This window comes from Mastigoproctus giganteus, chromosome 1 (genome assembly GCF_048544385.1).
Source record: "Mastigoproctus giganteus isolate SK-2022 chromosome 1, ASM4854438v1, whole genome shotgun sequence".
NCBI lineage: Eukaryota > Metazoa > Arthropoda > Arachnida > Uropygi > Thelyphonidae > Mastigoproctus > Mastigoproctus giganteus.
The window spans coordinates 170,638,026-170,657,855 of NC_143575.1; the positions used below are offsets into that span (position 1 = coordinate 170,638,026).

The 19,830-nt window shown below is 37.5% G+C and overlaps 2 protein-coding genes across 3 annotated transcripts in view; one reads left to right on the forward strand and one right to left on the reverse strand.

Annotated features, from left to right (window-relative positions):
* Window positions 1–15,346, reverse strand: part of LOC150091250 (pleckstrin homology domain-containing family J member 1-like) — an 81,109-nt gene extending 65,763 nt beyond the window's left edge. The window contains exons 1-2 of the mRNA XM_090382986.1: window positions 15,084–15,346; window positions 2,310–2,395 (exon numbers count right to left, since the gene is read on the reverse strand). Coding sequence (XP_090239112.1) covers window positions 2,310–2,395; window positions 15,084–15,219 — 222 coding nt within the window. The 5' untranslated portion in view covers window positions 15,220–15,346. The remainder of the gene's footprint in view (window positions 1–2,309; window positions 2,396–15,083) is intronic.
* A 187-nt stretch (window positions 15,347–15,533) lies between these two features.
* LOC150091251 (BET1 homolog) overlaps window positions 15,534–19,830 on the forward strand; it is a 41,775-nt gene continuing 37,478 nt past the window's right edge. For both annotated transcript variants that reach the window (XR_016547539.1, XM_090382991.1), the window contains exon 1: window positions 15,534–15,822. Coding sequence is in view for 1 of the 2 variants with exons in the window: in XM_090382991.1 (XP_090239117.1) it covers window positions 15,801–15,822 (22 nt within the window). In the remaining variant the exon portion in view is untranslated. The remainder of the gene's footprint in view (window positions 15,823–19,830) is intronic.

Genomic DNA, 19,830 nt, shown 5'->3' on the forward strand with positions numbered 1-19,830 from the left:
TGTTAGTTCCATCTTTAAGTAATTCTCATATCAGCACATTGCAATCTCTGTCACCCAGTGGTTCCTTTAATTGAAAATTCTTAATGCATGAATAATCACTGCTGATAATTAGATCAAGAGTATTACTCCCTATGGTTGCCTCTCGAACATGCTGCTGTAGAAAACAGTCATCCAATAAATCCAAAAAAGTCTTGCTAGTGTGCGAGTGACCAACCACAAGTTCCAATCAATATCTAGAAAGTTAACGTCCCCCATTATAAGACATTCTGATTTACTGGTCCACTATTTCTCTGCACAATTGCTCATTATACTCATCAGATTCATTAGGCCTATAACACACACCTACTCTCATTTTTCCTTTCCTAGTGCTTATGTCACACCAAACAGACTCAACATTGCATTGTTCACTAACATCAATTGGATGCACTTCCTTAGATTTGATGTGTTTCTTAACTAACAGCATAACTCTATAAAGCTAATAATCATGAGCTATTGAGAATACATGAGGTTTCAGATTTGGGAGTATGGTTTTCTGAGAAGGGAAACTTCAACAAACATGTAAATAAAACTACAGCTAAGGCCTCCAAATCCCTTGGACTGGTTAAAAGAATCTGCTTCGATTTCACCAACGTACAGCTCATAAAAACAGCTTGCATAATGATAATCAACCCAATTCTAGAATATGCCTCACAAATCTGGAATCCTCACACCAAAATTCTTATAAAACAACTGGAGCGTATTCAGAAATCCATAGTCAGATTCCTGGTGTACAAATCTAGGTTGGAATTGAACACAAAATCCTACAATGAATGGTGCATTCACTTTGGGATTGTACCACTCTACCAAAGAAGAGCTGCGGCAGACTGCAAATTCCTAATGCATCTCATGGCTGGAAAGTTGGATGGCCCCGAGCTGCTCTACCTCATCAACTTCAGCTGTCCTCCAAGAGTCTTGAGAAGACAAAATATGCTGGCACAAGAGCCATTCAGAACTGATCAACTCAGATTCCATTACTTCAACAGAACTACAAAATTGCTGAATGAATCCAACATTGATATCCTAAATGAAAACATTAATATCAAAAAATAGCTACAAAGGTTTTACAATCAAACTAATAGAGAATGAAAATAAATGACTAATTTAATAATAACAATAATAATAATACTATAAAGATAGGTATACTTAGCTTTAACAAAAAAAATTTTTTTTTTTTTCCCAATGAACAAAGATAAGAAATAACAATTAGGGGGGAAAAAAAAAAAAAAATAGGGATAACAATAAGATTATCATAACACAAATCAATCAATGCAACTACTTAATGTGAACTATCAAGAAAAGAAAACAACAAAACGCTTAGAAATACAAATTTCTCTGTTACCACAGCTTTGCTCAAATGCAAATCGCTTGTAACGTATGATATGCATTGTATATGTTGTAAATTGACCTTGTATATTTGAAATTGTATACAGATTGTAAATAGAATGATTACTGTATTGCTACTGTAAAATTCCTCCTCTGTAAGGCTTCAGCTGTTTTGGAGTAATAAATAAATAAATAAATAAATAAATAACTCCTCCTCCCTTCCTGTCCTGTCTATACTTTCTGTACATATTGTACCTCCCCAAATTCCAATTCTGCACTGCTTATATCTGTGTGACACCACGTCTCTGATATCCCAACAATATCTGCCTTTGATGTCATGAGTAGCACTTCAAGCTCATCAAATTTATTAACTATACTCCGAGCATTGCTGTACATGCACCTGTTTCTACCCTTAGTTACCCTAACACAGCCCATGTATTTATTTGTTCCACTATGACTCCCAACAGTCCTGGAAATCTCCATTGCTGTGCTTTCCATGCTGCTGCTAATTCTAATAGAATGAGTAAAGACAATATACTGATTAGAACGTTGGCATAACAGACCATAGCATCATATGTTTAACTGACTGACTGATGTAATGATTCAGATCAATCAGCAGTTAATGGAAAGCAGATTGCTGATACAGTTCTGGTACTTACAGATAGTTTTTTTGTAGCTTGTTCTTTAAGTTCATCTTCCCTTATACATGGATTACAGTTAATTCAAATATGCAGATATAAAAACAGTCATCCTTTTACACAGAAAAGTGCTATGTCTAAAAATCTTTACAAGATTTTTAGACACAGCATTTTTCATAATTTTTTAAAGGCCAATCACAAAACAGTATATAATTAAAATTTTCTAATTTTTGCAGTTTACTGAATTATTTGGATAATATTGAATATGAAACAAATATGTTATGGTAATTAAAAATGCAAATTACTTACTTCATTTTCATATACAGCTCCATATTCATTCAAGCGAAAATAAAACAAAAGGTTTCCTTTAAGTTTAAACCATCTTTGCTTGTAAACTAAAAATAAAAAATTAAAGCTTTATGTAAAAAAATGCACACCCTTCATGTATTCAAGTAACTGCAATAATAAGAGAAAAACCATGTAATAAATAATTTCTGTAAACACTCTGGACCTAATGGTGAGCAATGGATATACACTCCACTGGAAAGGCTGCAGGTCAGAGTGGCATCTCTGTGATATGACTTGAAACGGATTATTTGTATACAAATTACAAGTTCCATGCACATGCTACTGAAATCTGTCAAATTTTGCAATTATGTCGCAAAAACAACCAATCACAGTATTGATTATCATATCATCGCTTTGGTTCTTTCTGTGACAATAAGCACTAATAGCATAGCTGCCAACTTTTGAATATCAAAAATCTGGAAGTTGCATAAGCAATAGAAACACAGGAGATTTTTTGGAAAGAGCAGGAATTTTTTAAAAGTCCACATACTACTGGATATTAATCTAAACTGATAACATATGCATTCTATAATATAAAAAAAAAAAAAAAACAGTCATATGGCTGTTTACTTATGCAGTAAACATTGAACATTAGTTTGCCTAGGAATTTTCTGTCTGCTGATTTCTGTTTGGATTGTGTGTTAAACATCAACTGGTCATGATTGATACAAAAAAGACACTTTCGCAGAATTTGCCCTCTTTATAAATGTTCATTCAAAGTTTTGTATATAACGATAGCACAGTGGTTTAGACTTGGCTGTCAAAAGCATTTCTAAAACCTTGCCATTAAGAGAAGACTTGAAATCAATTTGTTCACCAAATATTCTCTCATAATCAGCATTACTATTAGAAATTGCTATACTGCAGAGCATGAGTTGGGATAATTTGTTACATTGCAAACTCCCTTCTGCAGCTGCAACAGCAAACCAAACATGGCTCCCTTCCGCAGCTGTGACAGTAAACCAAACAATGTTTTAATTGTGTATTCACAGTTTCAAACTCCCTTCTGTAGCCCTGACAGCAAACCAAACATGGTTAACTTTGGTAAATAATATTTAACTTCACACTTCCAAAAACTTAGCTGGCAACTTATTATTCTGAATTCTGTGTATAACCAGCAGACTTTCAACTGAAAGAACTAAACATGCTCTGGCCTTGGCAATTCCCGACAGAACAGATGAATAGAAGTGCCAAACTTAGTCCACAATTACAGGATATTTTTTAATGAAAACTAAAAACACAAAAAGTATTAGAACCTATACTGCATAGCACTATCCATGAGTTGGAGGCTGAAAAGACAGAAGATACTTCTCAATGTTACACTTCAATTTCTATAGATTGCAATTTTTGGGAAATACATATGAAGGAAGGTTAATCCAAAACAAAAGTAGAAGGGACAAAAGAGGAAGAGAAAAGTTGATTTTGTGAGTTGAGTTGTACAAAAAATGGATGCTGACTGCTTGTGCCATAGCTGCCTGCCTGATTGCTTGTGCCATAGTTTGGAAGAAAATGGGTGAAACACAGATGCCAATTCAGAAGGACAATGCTCATGGAAGTATCCATAGAAAATCATGCAGCACAGCAGAAACGGAACATCTATGACACAGAAAGTGGAGAGACTTTGTAAGAAATGGGTCACTAATTAACCTGACTGCCCTCTTCTGAGTGAAGTCTAGAAGCCTAGGAGAGGTTTTGGGTGCACCACCCCAGACCTGGGAACAATATTTCATGCTAGTTTTACTTTACTTATAAATAACTTAAATTTACTGCATTACTTTACTTATAAATAACTACTCACCCTGTATAAATAACTACTTATAAATAATTTATAATTTACTTATAACTACTCACCCTGTACAAATCTCAAACCAAACAGGTTTGAGATTTGTACAGGGTGAGTAGTTATTTATAAGTAAAGTAATGCAGATAGTGAAAAAAAAAAAAGAAGAAAAAAAAAAAAACTAGCTTTTTTTTAATGCAGAGGAAGCAATACTTGTAACATGTATATTCCAGGAGAGATTAAGTCAGGGTAATTCCAAATACAGTTATATGATCTGGTCTAGAAATCTGAGTGTCGTCGAAGAAGAGCACAGTCTACTTTGCAAGATATAGGAGAGGACCAAGTTTCAGAGGGATTGAAATTAACTAAGATATCTTTGCCCCATTGGAAAAGTACATGGAGATTACCATTTAACGAATCAGTAATGGATATTTGAGAAGTTGAAACTGTTTGTGCAAGGAAAGGTTTCTTAAACTGGAAGGTGGAATGCAATGTGCTATCATCAGCAAAACTATGAATAGGATTTCCAGTCAGTGGAAGGTCATTAATAAACAAGAGGAAAAGAGTGGGAGAAAGAACTAAACTTTAGGGTCATCGGCATCAGTGGCAAAGTACCCTCTACCATTATCTGCAGCAAGAGGTCAGACAGAAAACTGGATATCCAAATGCGAAAAACAGTTTGGCAATCCATAAGATGGAAGCTAGTTTAGAAGACTTTTATGACAAACATACAAAACCTTAGAAATGTCAAGAGCAACTGCTTGAGTTTGACCAACCTTTTCCACTGAATCTATCCATAGATGAGTAACATAAGCCAATATATCACCAGTGGATCAATATTGACAGAATCTATATTTGCGATCATCGATCAGGTAGAAGGTGTCAAGACAGTTTAGTTTAGGAGTTGGCTGTTAATGGATTCCTCCATTACTTTGGAAAGAGTATAGGTAAGAACAATGGGACAATATTTGGATGGAAGGGATCTGTCACCTTTTTTAGGATCAGTCTGAATATAAGCAAATTTCCAAGCAGAAGGAAATAAAAAAAAAACAAATAAAGTCTGAATATAAACAAATTTTCAAGCACCAGTGAAATAAAGTGTAAAAAATGAGACAAGAACAAGGTCAGGAGCACACATTTTGAGAACAAGTGGAGGAATACCATCAGGACCTGGAACTTCCTTGGCATCAAGATTGTTCAGAATTCTTCTAACATCTTTCTGTCAAAAATTCAGAGATGGCATTGAGTGAAGTGCATTGTGTATGGTAAGTAGTGGCTTACCAAGTTCATTAATATACGGGTTAAAAGAAAAGTGGGATGCCAGTTAAGTCAGCTTTATGTTGAGCTGAAAATCCAAGAGCACCATAAAATTGTAATAGAGGTAGGAGTATAGATAGACATAAGTTTCAGCAAATAGCTTTGCCAGGAGCCCAGAATGCTTATTTACTGTCTAGACAAGAAGCAAGTTTTCTATTCTTAGCCTGTTCAAGATGTTGGACTGATTAATAACTGTTGTAGACTCTACTGGTTTTCAACTTGCACAAACTTAAAATATTCCTGAGCAAACACTAAATGAGGAACCAAAAAAAATAGGAGAGTTGTTTATCCAAGGTTTGACAATTTTCACTCCCCCCACATCTGCATCCCCTTTAACCTTATATTAAAGAAAGAGTATTTTAAAAATAAAAAAACTAGAAAATTGTCAAGTATCACCAAGTTTGGATTCCCTCAATTACTGCACAACTCAGGGAATATGATTTTCCTCTGAAAAGGATTATGCTAAATAAACTTCTGTGCTGTGTTTTCTTGTACTCATAAATTGAATCTTTGCAAAATTTGAAGATACATTTCTGTGCATAATAATTACAAGATAAGATTTTGAAAACATCACATGCAAAGTATACAGACATTATAACTTCTAAAAGAAACTAAATTTCTGTAGTCAATTGGTGGCCACCAAGTCAAGTGCTAAGCTCATAAACTTTTTTTTTTACAAACAGTTGAAACTCATTTAAACCATTTTTCTTTGTTTACATTTGGAAACACAGTTAATATAATGGTATTTATTTATATAGTTCCTTCATAGGCCATAATATTTTATCATTGGTTCAGAAGGAATTTCCAAGTATTGACAGTTTCTTTCAGATCAGGAGAAGATTTTATTCTCTCTTACCTAAGATACTGAATTTATGACAGTAATGAGCTTCTGATGTGTTCCATTTTTATTTTGCTTGGTATGAAAGAGAATGAAATTTATGTTTAAAAAGGATGTTTTTTTTTTTTTTTTTTTTTTTAAAACAATACTTACTCAATGATCCTAGAATCTATTCATATCAAAAGTGAACATATCTTCTGCAGATATACTGAGCAATTCAAACATTCCCTTTCGATACTAAAATTGTGATACCACATGACTGCATGTGTATCACAATTTTATACATGTGAAATAAACTGTCTGCAAAAACTATGCTTAAACATAAATGGAATAAAATTAAGACTAAAACACAAGAATGACTGTGAATTAAATAAACAGTATCGTAAGAAGATAAATAGCAATGATACATTTTAGACAGTAATGGTTTCAACAAAGATTTATATTTTCTAAAGGTAACAAATTTTTCAGTTCTATAAAAGTTCATGTACATAGAAAGTCAGATAAGGAGTTCAAAAGTAAATCATTAAATTGCCATCAATTTCTATAATGCCAATTGAGACATGTAACGTTCTAATCTTGAACAGCCTTGGCATATTTGACCGCAGTTGCTCACATCTGGTGAGCTCAATGATTCCTATTTACTCTCTCTCTCTGAGTAACTTGGATTTTTTTTTTTTTTTTTTTTGGCTGGTGCAGCATAAGCCTCAGGCTTCCTTGCACCATATGCCTAATAATAATAATATTTATTGAAACAAGGTTTAGATTAAAGACAAGGCTTTAGGATGAAATGAAAAGTAAAGGAGTTCATCCCTAGAAGAATAATTTTACTGACTTGATCTGAGCAAAGATTAGAATTTAAAATAATAATCCAACCAGGAAAAAATTAACAGAAATCATGCAGATTGTCCTATTCTGCATTCTTAAAATGACAAATGACAAGAATGTGAATGGCCATTAGAGACCATCACTAGATTGTGATGTGAAGTGCTGATGGGCACAATCAAATGATTAATAATCAACAATTATGTGCAAATTAGTCAATTATGAAATCAACAACAAGAAAATTAGAGCTGTTACCACTTGGAAAATAGTTCCATTCTCTGAGTCAGTCTGGTTTATTTTCTATTTTTCCAGTGACACAAGTACTGGAAAAATGAAAAATTGGAGTATATTTGGGGAAGAACATTACGTGGTTGCTTTCCATTAAGATTATTACCTCAGGTGTGATGTGGTATGCACATCACACCTGAGATACGTCACCTTAATGAAGAGTAGTTTAGGTGAACAGCTTAATGAACTATATTATTAATTTCATGTGGTATATGAGTGGTATTAAATATATGTAGTAATAATCTTAATGAAAATGAACGTAGGCATGTGTTATAGGACTAGTGACTCTGATGAGTATTACAAATATACAGGGAAATGGAGTGGGACAGTAAATCAGAATGTCTTATAATGGGGGATTTTACTTTTATAGATACTGAATGGAACTTTCTGGGTTGATCATTAACACACTAGCAAGACTTATGAGCATTTACTGGATGACTGTTTTCTACAGCAGCATATTAGAGAGGCAACAAGAGAAAGCAATATTCTTCATCCATTAAGAATCAACCCCAGGGGCTCACATCTGGTGAGCTCAGGACCCTGGGTGGGCTTGGCACACCCAGGGTCCTGAGCTGGATATCATCATTATTCTCTTCCTTGGCAATTCTCTTCTATGTCTCTCTCTTACAGGGTAACTTAGAAATTTTTTTTGGTTGGTGCAGAAAAAGCCTCGGACTTCTTTGCACCATCTCTCTTTCTCTCTCTCTCTCACCTGGTATAGCATAAGCCTTAGGCTTCCTTGTACTATATGGCTAATAATAATAATATGGCTAATATAATCTGCATAAAGGAACCACCAGGTGGCAGTGATATATACTGATGTGGGATTTACTTCAAGATGTAACTATTATGAAGGGCAAAGGGAAGGGCTTCTGCTTTCATAATGGTGACAATAATAATCTCAGACAGTTTTTAAATTCTATACAGTGGAACCAACCAATAATCTTTCCTACAGAAAGATCTAAATGAGAACCAACCGTAGAAGCTACTAAAACTTTACATACCAACTAAGAATTGATGTTCAAGGCTCAGACCTAAATGGATATCAGATGAACTGATGAGACTTGTGGCAAAGAAAATAAAATGCATGGGATGCAAATAAATTACCAGGTGATACAAAAGCCTACAATGGATGTAAACTATCCATAGTATGTAATCAAGTTACAAAGTGGGTAATGAAGGTTTGGCAGCTATGTTACGAGATGTCTTTGGCAAAGAATGCAGAGTAAAGCAGCAAAGACTTCTTTACTTATATTAAGAGTAGAAGGAATTAGCTGAATCATGTTGGTCCACTTGATGTCGATGGTTTACCTGTTGATGATCTGCTCTTGCCAACAAACTAAATAAGTAATTTGCATCTACATTGACACAACTAATTCTTTAGGGAAAGGGATATCAGAATTTAATCAAATCTAACAAGGAGCTAAATAACTTTAGGATGTTAGAATCTTAGTCATGATGTAGATCTGCTGGAACTGGTGCAGAGAAGAGCAACAAGCTTGGTGAGGGGGGTAAAAGGGTGGTCTTACCAAGAAGGCAAGTTCTGCAAGTTGCATGTCTGGAGACTAGCTACCTGCATGGTGATAGTAGTAATGGAGGCATATGATGCAAGAAAGCAAGCATACGAGCTTATGTAGCATCAGCAAAAAAAAAAAATTAATTTCACACATTCATTCCCTTTAAAGGTTTATCCAGCTCCTCCTTGAATTTATTTAAGCTATCGACTTCCACAATGACAGATGGATGTTTGTTCCAGAAATTAACCACCCACTGGCTAAAGGCAAATTTCCACACATCTATTCTACAACCGTCTTTCCTCAATTCGAATTTATGCCCCCTCAGGTTCGAATCGGAGCAAGCGGAAGAATCCCATCAGAATTCAGCATGCTCAACCCATTCAAGGCCTTATACACCTCAATCAGATCACCTCGCAGGTGCCTAGTCTCCAACAGCTGCAATTTGCAGAACTTAAGCCCTTCTTGGTAAGAGGACCCCTTCGTTCCCCTCATTAATCTTGTTGCTGTTCTCTGTACATGCTCAAGTAACTCTACATCCTTCCTAAAATGAGGCAGCCAGACCTGTATGCAGTACCCAAGGCATAGCCTGACCATTGCCTTATACAAAGGGATAATCACCTCCTTTTCCCTACTCATTTATCCCTCCTTTTCCCTGTTTATCATTGAAATACTCCACGACCTGCTCTGGCAGCTTGTCTGCATTGCTCAGAAACTTCATATCTGACTACACAATGATCCTCGAGGTTGTCATAGACATTCTCTCGGATATGCCCAGACAAGCTGTACTTGCTACCTGGGAGTCTAAAACGCTGATGGAACTGATATTCAGGTGACACTCAAGTCAAGTGGACCCAATTTTGGCAAAGTCCGAACGGTCTGTGACAGCCAAATCCTCTGCTTGCACCTTCACAATGGTGGGACTGTTAGTAATCCTGGGTATAACCTCCATGCACAAGTACATGGTGGGTGACCACCCAGGTGTGAACCAACGTAAGCAGGGGTTGAGGTGTGGCGCCCACACCACATGGAGGAATGCCGCCCCTCTATATTACCAAGCAGTACTAGGTGGTAGATGACTCTCATCAACCGGTGAAATACCACCACTTTGCTTATTGGAGGCTTGCAGTGGTGGAACCCATGTTTAGTCTCTAGAGCTAAGTTCCGGTTAACCCTTCCCTATCTCTTCCATCATGCAGTATGATTGATGACTTTTGAGGTTATGATGAACGTCGTGGCGAGATCCAATATTCCTTACATTTCGAGGGTACAGCTCTAAAACGGTGTTCGCAGGCCGGCCGCTAGTTAGTACACTGAACCGAACCTATTGGTAACTCTCTAGGAGGCTTCCTGATCAGCTAGTGTATAATCTTGATACCTCTACTCTGCCAGATAGTGAATGGAGGGAATCCGAGTAGTGTGTACGCGGGGAGCATTGTCGAGGCCACGTTATGTCAAGGATCTGGGTATATTCTTACCCAGATCTCGCCATATCCAAAAATTTCATTACTTCATACAGCATGTCCCACCCACTTTTTCTTACTATTGAATACACTATGAATTGTCAAACTAATAGAGCAAGCTTATCTGCGAAAAGATCTAAACCTCCCCAGCACTTACTAATTCATTTCACAAATATACATGGTCTCAATTCTAATCTCAACAATGTCCATTTAAACTTGCAGTCTGCCAAACCCCATGTACTTTTTCTGACAGAATCTCAGTTATCAGTTGATTCAACTACTGCTCATCTCAGTTGTCCAAATTATTCGCTGTATGATTCCTTTTGCCTCAAAGGTGGTACTTGTGCATATGTCCTTTCTGATATTCCCTGTCAGAGACTTGGAAATTTGGAATCTCCTCTCTTTCATCTTCTCTGGCTTAAAATCTCTCTACCTCATTGTGTCAAATTCATCTGTTGTCTCTACCATTCTCCCAACTCCACTAATCACTTGGAGCTCTTTGACTTCCTCTCTTTGCAACTTGACTTTCTCCAGTCCAACTTTCCTAACAGTGAGGTAATTTTCCTTGGTGATTTTAATGTTCACAACTCCAGCTGGCTTCCGTTTTCTAGTCACACCGACCCAGCAGGTTGAGATGCTGAGGCTTTTGCAATTACTAATGACCTAGCACAGATTGTTGATTTACCTACAAGAATACCGGACAATCCTAATCGTACAGCCAATACGCTTGATCTTTTTCTCACAAACAACCCTTCTAAGTACACGGTCGAAGTGAGAGGTCCTTTAGGTACTTCAGATCACAACTTGGTGATTGTCTCTTCTCCAATGGAACCTTTATCTCATGGCTATTCCCAACCTCGTGTTGTTTGGCATTACAAGAATGCAAAATGGGATGACCTGCGAGACTTCTTTTCCTTGGTCAGATTACTGTTTAAAAACTTCTGATGTCAATGTTTGCTCAGATCGTGTCAGTGAAATTATTCTTGCAGGAATGGAATCCTTTATCCCACACTCCACTTCAAAATCTCGTCCTTTATCTAAACCTTGGCTTTCCACTAAATGTGCTAAGGCTGTTCAAGAGAAGAATGTTGCATATTGTAATTGGCTTGTTTCTAATTCTTCAGTTTCATTTTCTGCCTACACCAAAGCTCGCAACAATTGTAAAGCAGTTATTAATCAGTCCAAACTAAAGTTTGAACAGGCTAAGAGTAGAAAACTTGCTTCTTGCCCTAATGGTAGCCAAGCTATTGGCTATTAGCCGCAACTTTTGCCCATCTCTGCTCCCACCTCTGTCCAAACCAGATGGTTCTGTTGTTACTTCAGCCAAGGATAATGCTGACCTGCTAACATCCCATTTTTCTTCCAGCTCATGTATTAATGATCTTGGTAAAACACCTCCCACCATTCCCAACACGCTTCATTCAATCCCGCTTATGGTCTTCCGTCAAAAGGATATCAGAAGGATTTCGATGAATCTTGATGCTAAGAAAGTTCGAGGTCCTGATGGTATTTCTCCACTTGTTCTCAAAACCTGTGCTCCTGAACTTAATCCTATTCTTTGCCGCCTTTTTTCACTTTCTTATTCCAAAGGTGTTTTTCCTTCTGCTTGGAAATTCGCTCATATCCAGCCAGTGTGACAAATGTGGTGACAAATCCCTCCACATTTGAAAAAAAGGGTGACAAATCCCTCCCATCCAATTATCGTCCCATTGCAATTACTTCTACTCTTTCCAAAGTAATGGAGAAATCAATTAATCACCAACTCTTAAACTACCTAGAAACCTTCCGTCTGATCAATGATCGCTGGTATGGATTCTGTCTGTGTCGATCCACTGGTGATATTCTGGCTTATGTTACCCATTTATGGACTAATTCAATGGAAAGGTTCGGTGAAACACAAGTAGAAAGGTTCGGTGAAACACAAGTAGTTGCTCTTGACATCTCAAAGGCTTTTGATCATGTTTGGCATAAAGGTCTTCTAAACAAGCTTCCATCTTATGGTTTGCCAACTGTTTTTAGTAATTGGTTATCCAGTTTTCTCTCTGATCACTCACTGAGGGTGATGGTAGATGGCTCTCTGTCTTCTAACTTCTCCACTAATGATGGTGTCCCCCACTCTTTTCCTCTTGTATATTAATGACCTTCTTCCATTGACTGGAAATCCTATCCATAGTTTTGCCGATGATAGCACATTGCATTCCACTTTCCATTTTGAGAAACCTTGCCCTGCTCAATCAGCTTCAACTTCTCGAAAATCTGCTACCAATTCCTTAAATGCCGATCTTCAGGTAATTCTCCAGTGGGGCAAAGACAACTTAGTTGATTTCAACCCTTCTAAAACTCAGTCTTGTCTTATATCTCGCAAAAAGGATTCTTCTGCTCCTATGCTTATCTTTAGTGACACTCCGATTTCTAGGCAAAATGATATATCTCTTTTGGGGATTACCCTGACTTCTAATCTCTCTTGGCACAAGCACATTACAAATATTGCTTCCTCTGCATCTAAAAAACTTGGTTTTCTCTTTTGCTCTCGGTGTTACTTTTCTTCCAAACAGCTGCTCACTCTGTATAAATCACAAATCCACCCTACCAAGGAATATTGTTCCCACATCTGGGGTGGTGCCCCCAAAACCTCTCTCAGGCTTCTTGATTCCATTCAGAAGAGGGCAGTTAGGTTAATTAATGATTCATCTCTAACAGTCTCTCCACTCGCTTTCTCATAGTTGTACTGTTTCTGCTGCATGCTTCTTCTACAGATACTTCCATGGGCACTGTTCTTCTGAATTGGCTTCTATAATTCTTGCTCTCTCTTTCAAAACAGTCGGAACAAGTGACACCAACATCCATTTACTGTCCAACTTCAAACCCACAGAACCAACTTTCCATCTTCCTCATTTATTCATTCAACTGCCGTTTTCTGGAACAACCTTCCTTCATATGTATTTCCTGAAAATTACAATCTGCAGAAGTTCAAGTCCAATGTCAACAAATATCTTCTTTCGTCTTCTCAACCTCCAACCCAAGCACGGTACTAAGTACTATAGGGTTCTAATACCTCTTGTGTTTGGGGTTCACATAAAAAAAAAAATAAATAAATAAAAAAAAAATTACTCCCAAATCTTTTACATTTTCTACCATCCTAAGTGTAGTAACAACAGTTAGTACATTTCTCTGGTGTGGAGAACACACCTCAACCCCAGCTTACATTGGATCGCATCTGGGCAGTCACCTTCAGCATACTAGGTGCATTTTCTCAGGAATTACACATGCAGGATACATCTAGGGTAATTAGCATTGCCACCATCATGAAGTAGCAAGTAGAGAATTTGTTTCTGACAATAACCAGACTTCACTGAAATTTGATCCACTTGACCAGTGAGTATCATCTGAATATCAGTTCAATCATTTTAGACTCCCAGGTAACAAGCCCTATCTTTTCAAACACAAAAGAATGTCTGTAACATGCCCCAGCATATTCTTTTATCTCACAATAATTGTTTTACCATTTTTTCATCATTTGTGCTTCGATATAAAATAATGTGTAGGCCACTTTCTCTCCCACACCATCATTAACATTGGTCAAAACAGTGTCCCTACTCCTGAGTTAAACATGCAAGCCAGTTTTCAAAGTTCAACTTTAACAGATGTGAGTTTTGAGACTTATGATAGATTCTTAACACTAAGCTGGCTGTGTGGAGTCACATCCAGGTTGATACAACATAATTTCGGCAACAGCGTGTTCATCTGCTCAGGCCACACAACTGAAACTTCCAATAGCTGTCAAAAAAAAGTGTTTTCTTGATTTCTCCATTTAAAATTAAATAAATCTTTGTAAGTTATTGTGCAAACAGTAAAAATGAAGGATCAACTTAAGCCTAACAATATTCATGGGTTGAAGGGCATCTCATGTGCAATTAATAAAGCACGGTTGGCTTTCTTGGTTTTACAATAGATCGCAGCACCTCCGATACTTATGCTCTCTGGCTTTGTGACACTGAAGTGTCTGGCTAGTGTCGAATGGTTGAAATATTGGACACCAGCCAGGCACTTTAATGCATTATTTTCAAAAAATAATTAAAAATACATTTTTAATATTTAAAAAATGGTGTTCTCAGTGTTATTTCATAATTAGTTTATGATCTAATTATAAAATATCTCATTATGAGATATTTCATAATTAGATATGATATTAGATCATAATAATAATTAGATAATTATTATTATGATCATAAAATAATTTCGCAGTTGTGAAATAATTATAAAATATATTTGTAGTTATTTCAGTTGTTTGGTTTTTAGGAGCATTAGCAACTAGGGCCATATTGCTCCGGGATATGCGGTGGTCATTCCTTGACCTTTCCGCATCCTCCGTATTTGGTGGTGATGGGCTCGAACCCGGGTCTAATCAAGAAGCGTGTGCTACGCACTGCTGCTCCTTCCCACCTGGCTACGGAAATATTTACAAATATCTGCTATGAAATAAAATTAAGGCGGCCTTAAAAAGTGAACAATTTTTAAAATTTCACGTACAAGGTCAATTAACCCCCCCCCCCAAAAAAAAGAGCAACAATTCTTTGCACAACTGGTTATGGGTTACATTGTTCTTGATTTTGGAGTTGATAGAGCATGCAATAGCAGCTCTTTTTAGTTTGTTAAAAACTCTTGCATTTATTTCGCAAATATCTTATTTTGAGTGTATATAAAAACATATACCTTCTCTAAAGCCGGGTGTTTTATGATTCATTCTGCCTTCTTTATCTGCTTTGCTAAGAGCCAAAGGAAGTAGTTCTTTATCATTAAATCTCATTTCTCTCTCGACTGTTTCTTTACAACTAGGCAGCCAAAACATGCATATTGATTTTAAAAAGCCTTCTGATAAGCGTAACTTCTAGACATATTAGACACATCCTTTGGGTACACCTACTGTAAAAACATACGTAATCCATTCCCATTATGGAATATTGGACTATACATACAAATTTAGCACCTAAATGGAGTTACATAATATTAAAACACCCGCTACCAAAAAATGTCAGAACTGAACTCGACTTTACGAAAACCAAAAGTTATGCTTTATAAAGGACGACATCTAGTAGCGAAATGTTAAATCAATAAAGAGGTCGCTTTAGTAATGATGAATCATGTTTGTTCTGTTCACAGAGTAGTAAGTTGTAAGCTCGTGATGTCAACATATGTGATCTCCAAATGGTATAATTAGTTATTACTCCTTAATGATTTAGCACTTTCAGAAGACAGCCTACGGTTTTCTGTGTTGTTACGTCCACTGAGTGTTTTTTGATTCTCCAGAAGTATTGCAAACACCGTGTCGTAATTCAGTTATCAAACATTCCGAAGTTCGAGGGTTCTGTAAATTCTCGACTGAATCTATATTAATTCTTTCTATTTTCTGTTTTGTTGACGTCAAGGAATATGAGACGAACTTATCACATAAGTATGCATTTTTTATATTACATATTATATGAGAACATTTTCTGTTCATCTGTAGAACAAAAAATGTTCACTTGCTTCATTGCCATTGTTGGATTTATGCATAAGCTGCTGCTTATCCCCCCCCCCTAATTATTATACCCGAAGCGAGTGTTTAAATCTTTAAACACTAGCTTCGGGTATCAAAAGTTGTTTTAAAGCTTTAAAAGATCTGCTTGTAATGTATTTCAAAGCTTCATTATTTAAAAAAAAACCTTATGTTTAGTACAAGTTAATACAAAATGACACTTCCAGGTTGCCCACTTCAGGTGGGCAACCTGGAAATGTCATCTCCCACAACAGCAGCACATAACACCGATGGCCAAAGTGATAAAGTTAACCGGGTTTTCAGTATTAATGCATGAGAGAAGACTCATCTTCACCATAAAAATGATTACTGGGATAGTCTCAGCACCCAGAATTTGGGACACCGCCTGCTGGCGAATCCCCCAACCAGCTCTCCACTCCACTCCCAAGCATCTTGCTCTTCCTTTTGAGGCTATATTTTAAAGATCAGTTCCTCCCTTATCAGAAGCTCCATCTAGTTCAATCCCTGGATGCTGACTTGTTTAAAATCATAGATGATAAAAAGTACAGACAGCTCATCCTAGATGTGCATGCTGTTTCTACAACTATCAACTGATTTCAGATCATTACGGCTGGGCAAGAATCTCACAGAAAACCGAACCCAAGGAAACTACGTTTTGTTATCACAATTTTTATTATTTTAGTTATTTATTTTTTGTACTAGTTTTCCTTCCAAGTTCATATTGTACGGCACCTCCGTAGCCAGGTGGGCAGGAGCAGCAGTGAGTAGCACACGCTCCTTGATTAGACCGGGGTTCAAGCCCGTGACCACCAAATACGGAGGATGCGGAAGGGTCAGGGAAGGACCACCGCATATCCCCGGAGCAATATGGCCTTAGTTGCTAATGCTCCTAAAAACCAAATAACAACAATAACCAAGTTCATATTATCTGCTATAAGAATGTTTTTTATATATATCTATATAATCTGCCTATAATTTAATGTTTATACTTCCGGCGGGGTTATCTCTGTTGCTCGTTAACCCCTGGCATGGTGCCGTGAAGGGTATTGTAAAGTTGTGGTACCTGCGTGTACCAGTGAACCTTACAATAAGCATCCTATTTATTTATTTATTTATCTATCTATTTATTTACATGGGGCTCCATTTTATCTTGAGCTGATGCTGTATATTAGCATTAGCATTAGTAGAGGCATTTGATGCAAGAAAGCAAGCTTATGCAGCATCAGCCAAAAAAAAAAAAAAAAAAAAAACCACTTCCACTTCACCCCCCTGTTCGTTCAAAATACCTGTCCAGCTGAGTCTTAAACTTATTTAGGCTATCAACCTCCACCACAAGGGATGGAAGTCTGTTCCATCAACCAACCACCCGCTGGCTAAAGGCAAATTTCCGCACGTCTATCCTACATCTGTCTTTCCTCAATTTGAATTTATGCCCTCTCGGGTGATTTTTCTGAGCTAGAGGAAGAATCCCATCAGCATTGAGCATGCTTAAACCATTCAAGGCTTTATACACCTCTATCAGATCACCTCGCTGGTGCCTAGTCTCCAGACACTGTAATTTGCAAAACTTAAGCCTTTCTTTGTAAGAGCACCCCTTTGTTCCATTCACTAATCTTGTTGCCCTTCTCTGTACTCGTTCCAGCAGCTCTACATCCTTCTTGAAATGAGGCCTCCAGACCTGTATACACTACTCTAGGTGTGGCATGACCATCGCCTTATACAATGGAATAATCACCTCCTTATCCCTGCTGGAAAAATTCCTGTATATCATTGACAATACTCCATGAGCTACTCTTGCAGCCCGTCTGCACTGCTCAGAGAACTTCATATCTGCCTGCACAACCACCCCCAAGTCCCTTTCATTCTCTACCACTGTCAGTGTAGTACCACAGAGTTGATACGTTGCTCTGGGGTTGCTGTTTCCCATGTGTAGTACTTTACATTTGTCAATGTTAAACTTCATTTGCCACCTCTCAGCCCATCTGCTCAACCTTTCCAGATCCTGTTGCAGCAGCATAGTGTCAGTAGTGTCCTTGACAACCCTGCCAACCTTTGTATCGTCTGCAAACTTGGACATTAAGCCCGATATACCATCATCAATATTATTTATAAATACAGAAAACAATAATGGACCCAACACTGAGCCCTGAGGGACTCCACTAATAACATCAGTCCACGATGAGCAGTGTCCATTGATTACCACTCTCTGTCTTCTCCCCCTCAACCACCCCTTTATCCATAGCAGCAATTTGCCTCCAATGTCACACTGCTCCAATTTGTGTAGCAGTCTTCCATGTGCAACAGTATCAAAAGCCTTTCTAAGATCCAAGTATATAATATCAAAGTTATTCCCTGCATCCAGTTCTTTTGTGACTGCATATAGCCGATAATATATATCAAGACAAGGTTCCAACTATAATAAAGAAAAATAGGATAATTTCCAGAGACTGTAGGGGAGGGGAAGATTGACAAGCCCCAATAAACCCTTAGAAATAAACTTAATAAACTTCAGATGTGATACAGAACATGAGTTTCCACCACCATAAATTTGGGATCAGGTCCATCAATGTTTGACCCCTCCCCAGATCATTTTTCTTATTGACCACTTTGAATTTTATGCCATCTAGGTGAAGCATCATGCATTTATCATTGTTAAACTTCACTTGTTATTTTTCAGCTTATCTGCCTAGTTTATCTAAATCTTGAAGTAGCATAAACTGATTACTGTCATTTTCCACTTTGCCCACCTTTGTATTAGCACCAGACTTGGACATTAAATTTGAATTAAAGACATCAATACTATTAATGCATATTAAAAACAGTAAGGGTGCCTATACCAACTGCTGTAGTATTCCAATCATCACATTAGTCTATTAAGAGCTGTGCCTTCTACCACTTAACCATCCCTTTATCCATAGCAGTAACCTGCTCCTAATCCCACATTATTCCAATTTATACATTAATTATTCATGTGATATAGAATCAAAGGTTTTACTGAAATTTAATATTAATATTGACAATATGATGCAAGGAAACAAAGCTCACATAGCTTCAACCAAAAAATATATTCATTTATTCATCCCTTCCAATAATTATTGGAAGGGATGAACAAATGGTCCTTGAGGTTGTCACAGACATTCTCTCAGATATGCCAGACAAGCTGTCCTTGCTACCTGGGAGTCTAAAACGCTTGTGGAACTGATATTCGGGTGACACTCAAGTCAAGTGGACCCAATTTCAGCGAAGTCAGGACGGTCTGTGACAGCCAAATCCCCTGCTTGCACCTTCACGATGGTGGGACTGTTAGTAATCCTGGGTATAACCTCCATGCACAAGTACATGGTGGGTGACCACTCAGGTGTGAACCAATGTAAGCAGGGGTCGAGGTGTGGCACCCACACCACATGGAGGAATGCCACCCCTCTGTGTTACCAGACAGTACTAGGTGGTAGATGACTCATCAACCAGTGCAATACCACCACTTTGCTTATTGGAGGCTTGAAGTGGTAGAACCCATGTTTAGTCTCTAGAGCTAAGTTCCGGTTAACCCTTCCCCATCTCTTCCATCATGCGGTGTGATTGATGACTTTTCAGGTTATGATGAACATCGTGGCGAGATCCATTATTCCTTACATTTTGAGGGTACAGCTCTAAAACGGTGTTCGCAGGCCGGCCGCTAGTTAGTACACCGGGCCGAACCTATTGGTAACTCTCTAGCTGGCTTCCGGATCAGCTAGTGTATAATCTTGCTTCCTCTACTCTGCCAGATAGTGACTGGAGGGAATCCAAGTAGTGTTTGTGCGGGGGGGGGCCAATTGTCGAGACCACGTTATGTCAAGGATCTGGGTATATTTTTACCATGTCTACATCATATCCAAAAATTTCATTACTTCATACAGCTTGTCCCACCCACTTTTTCTTACT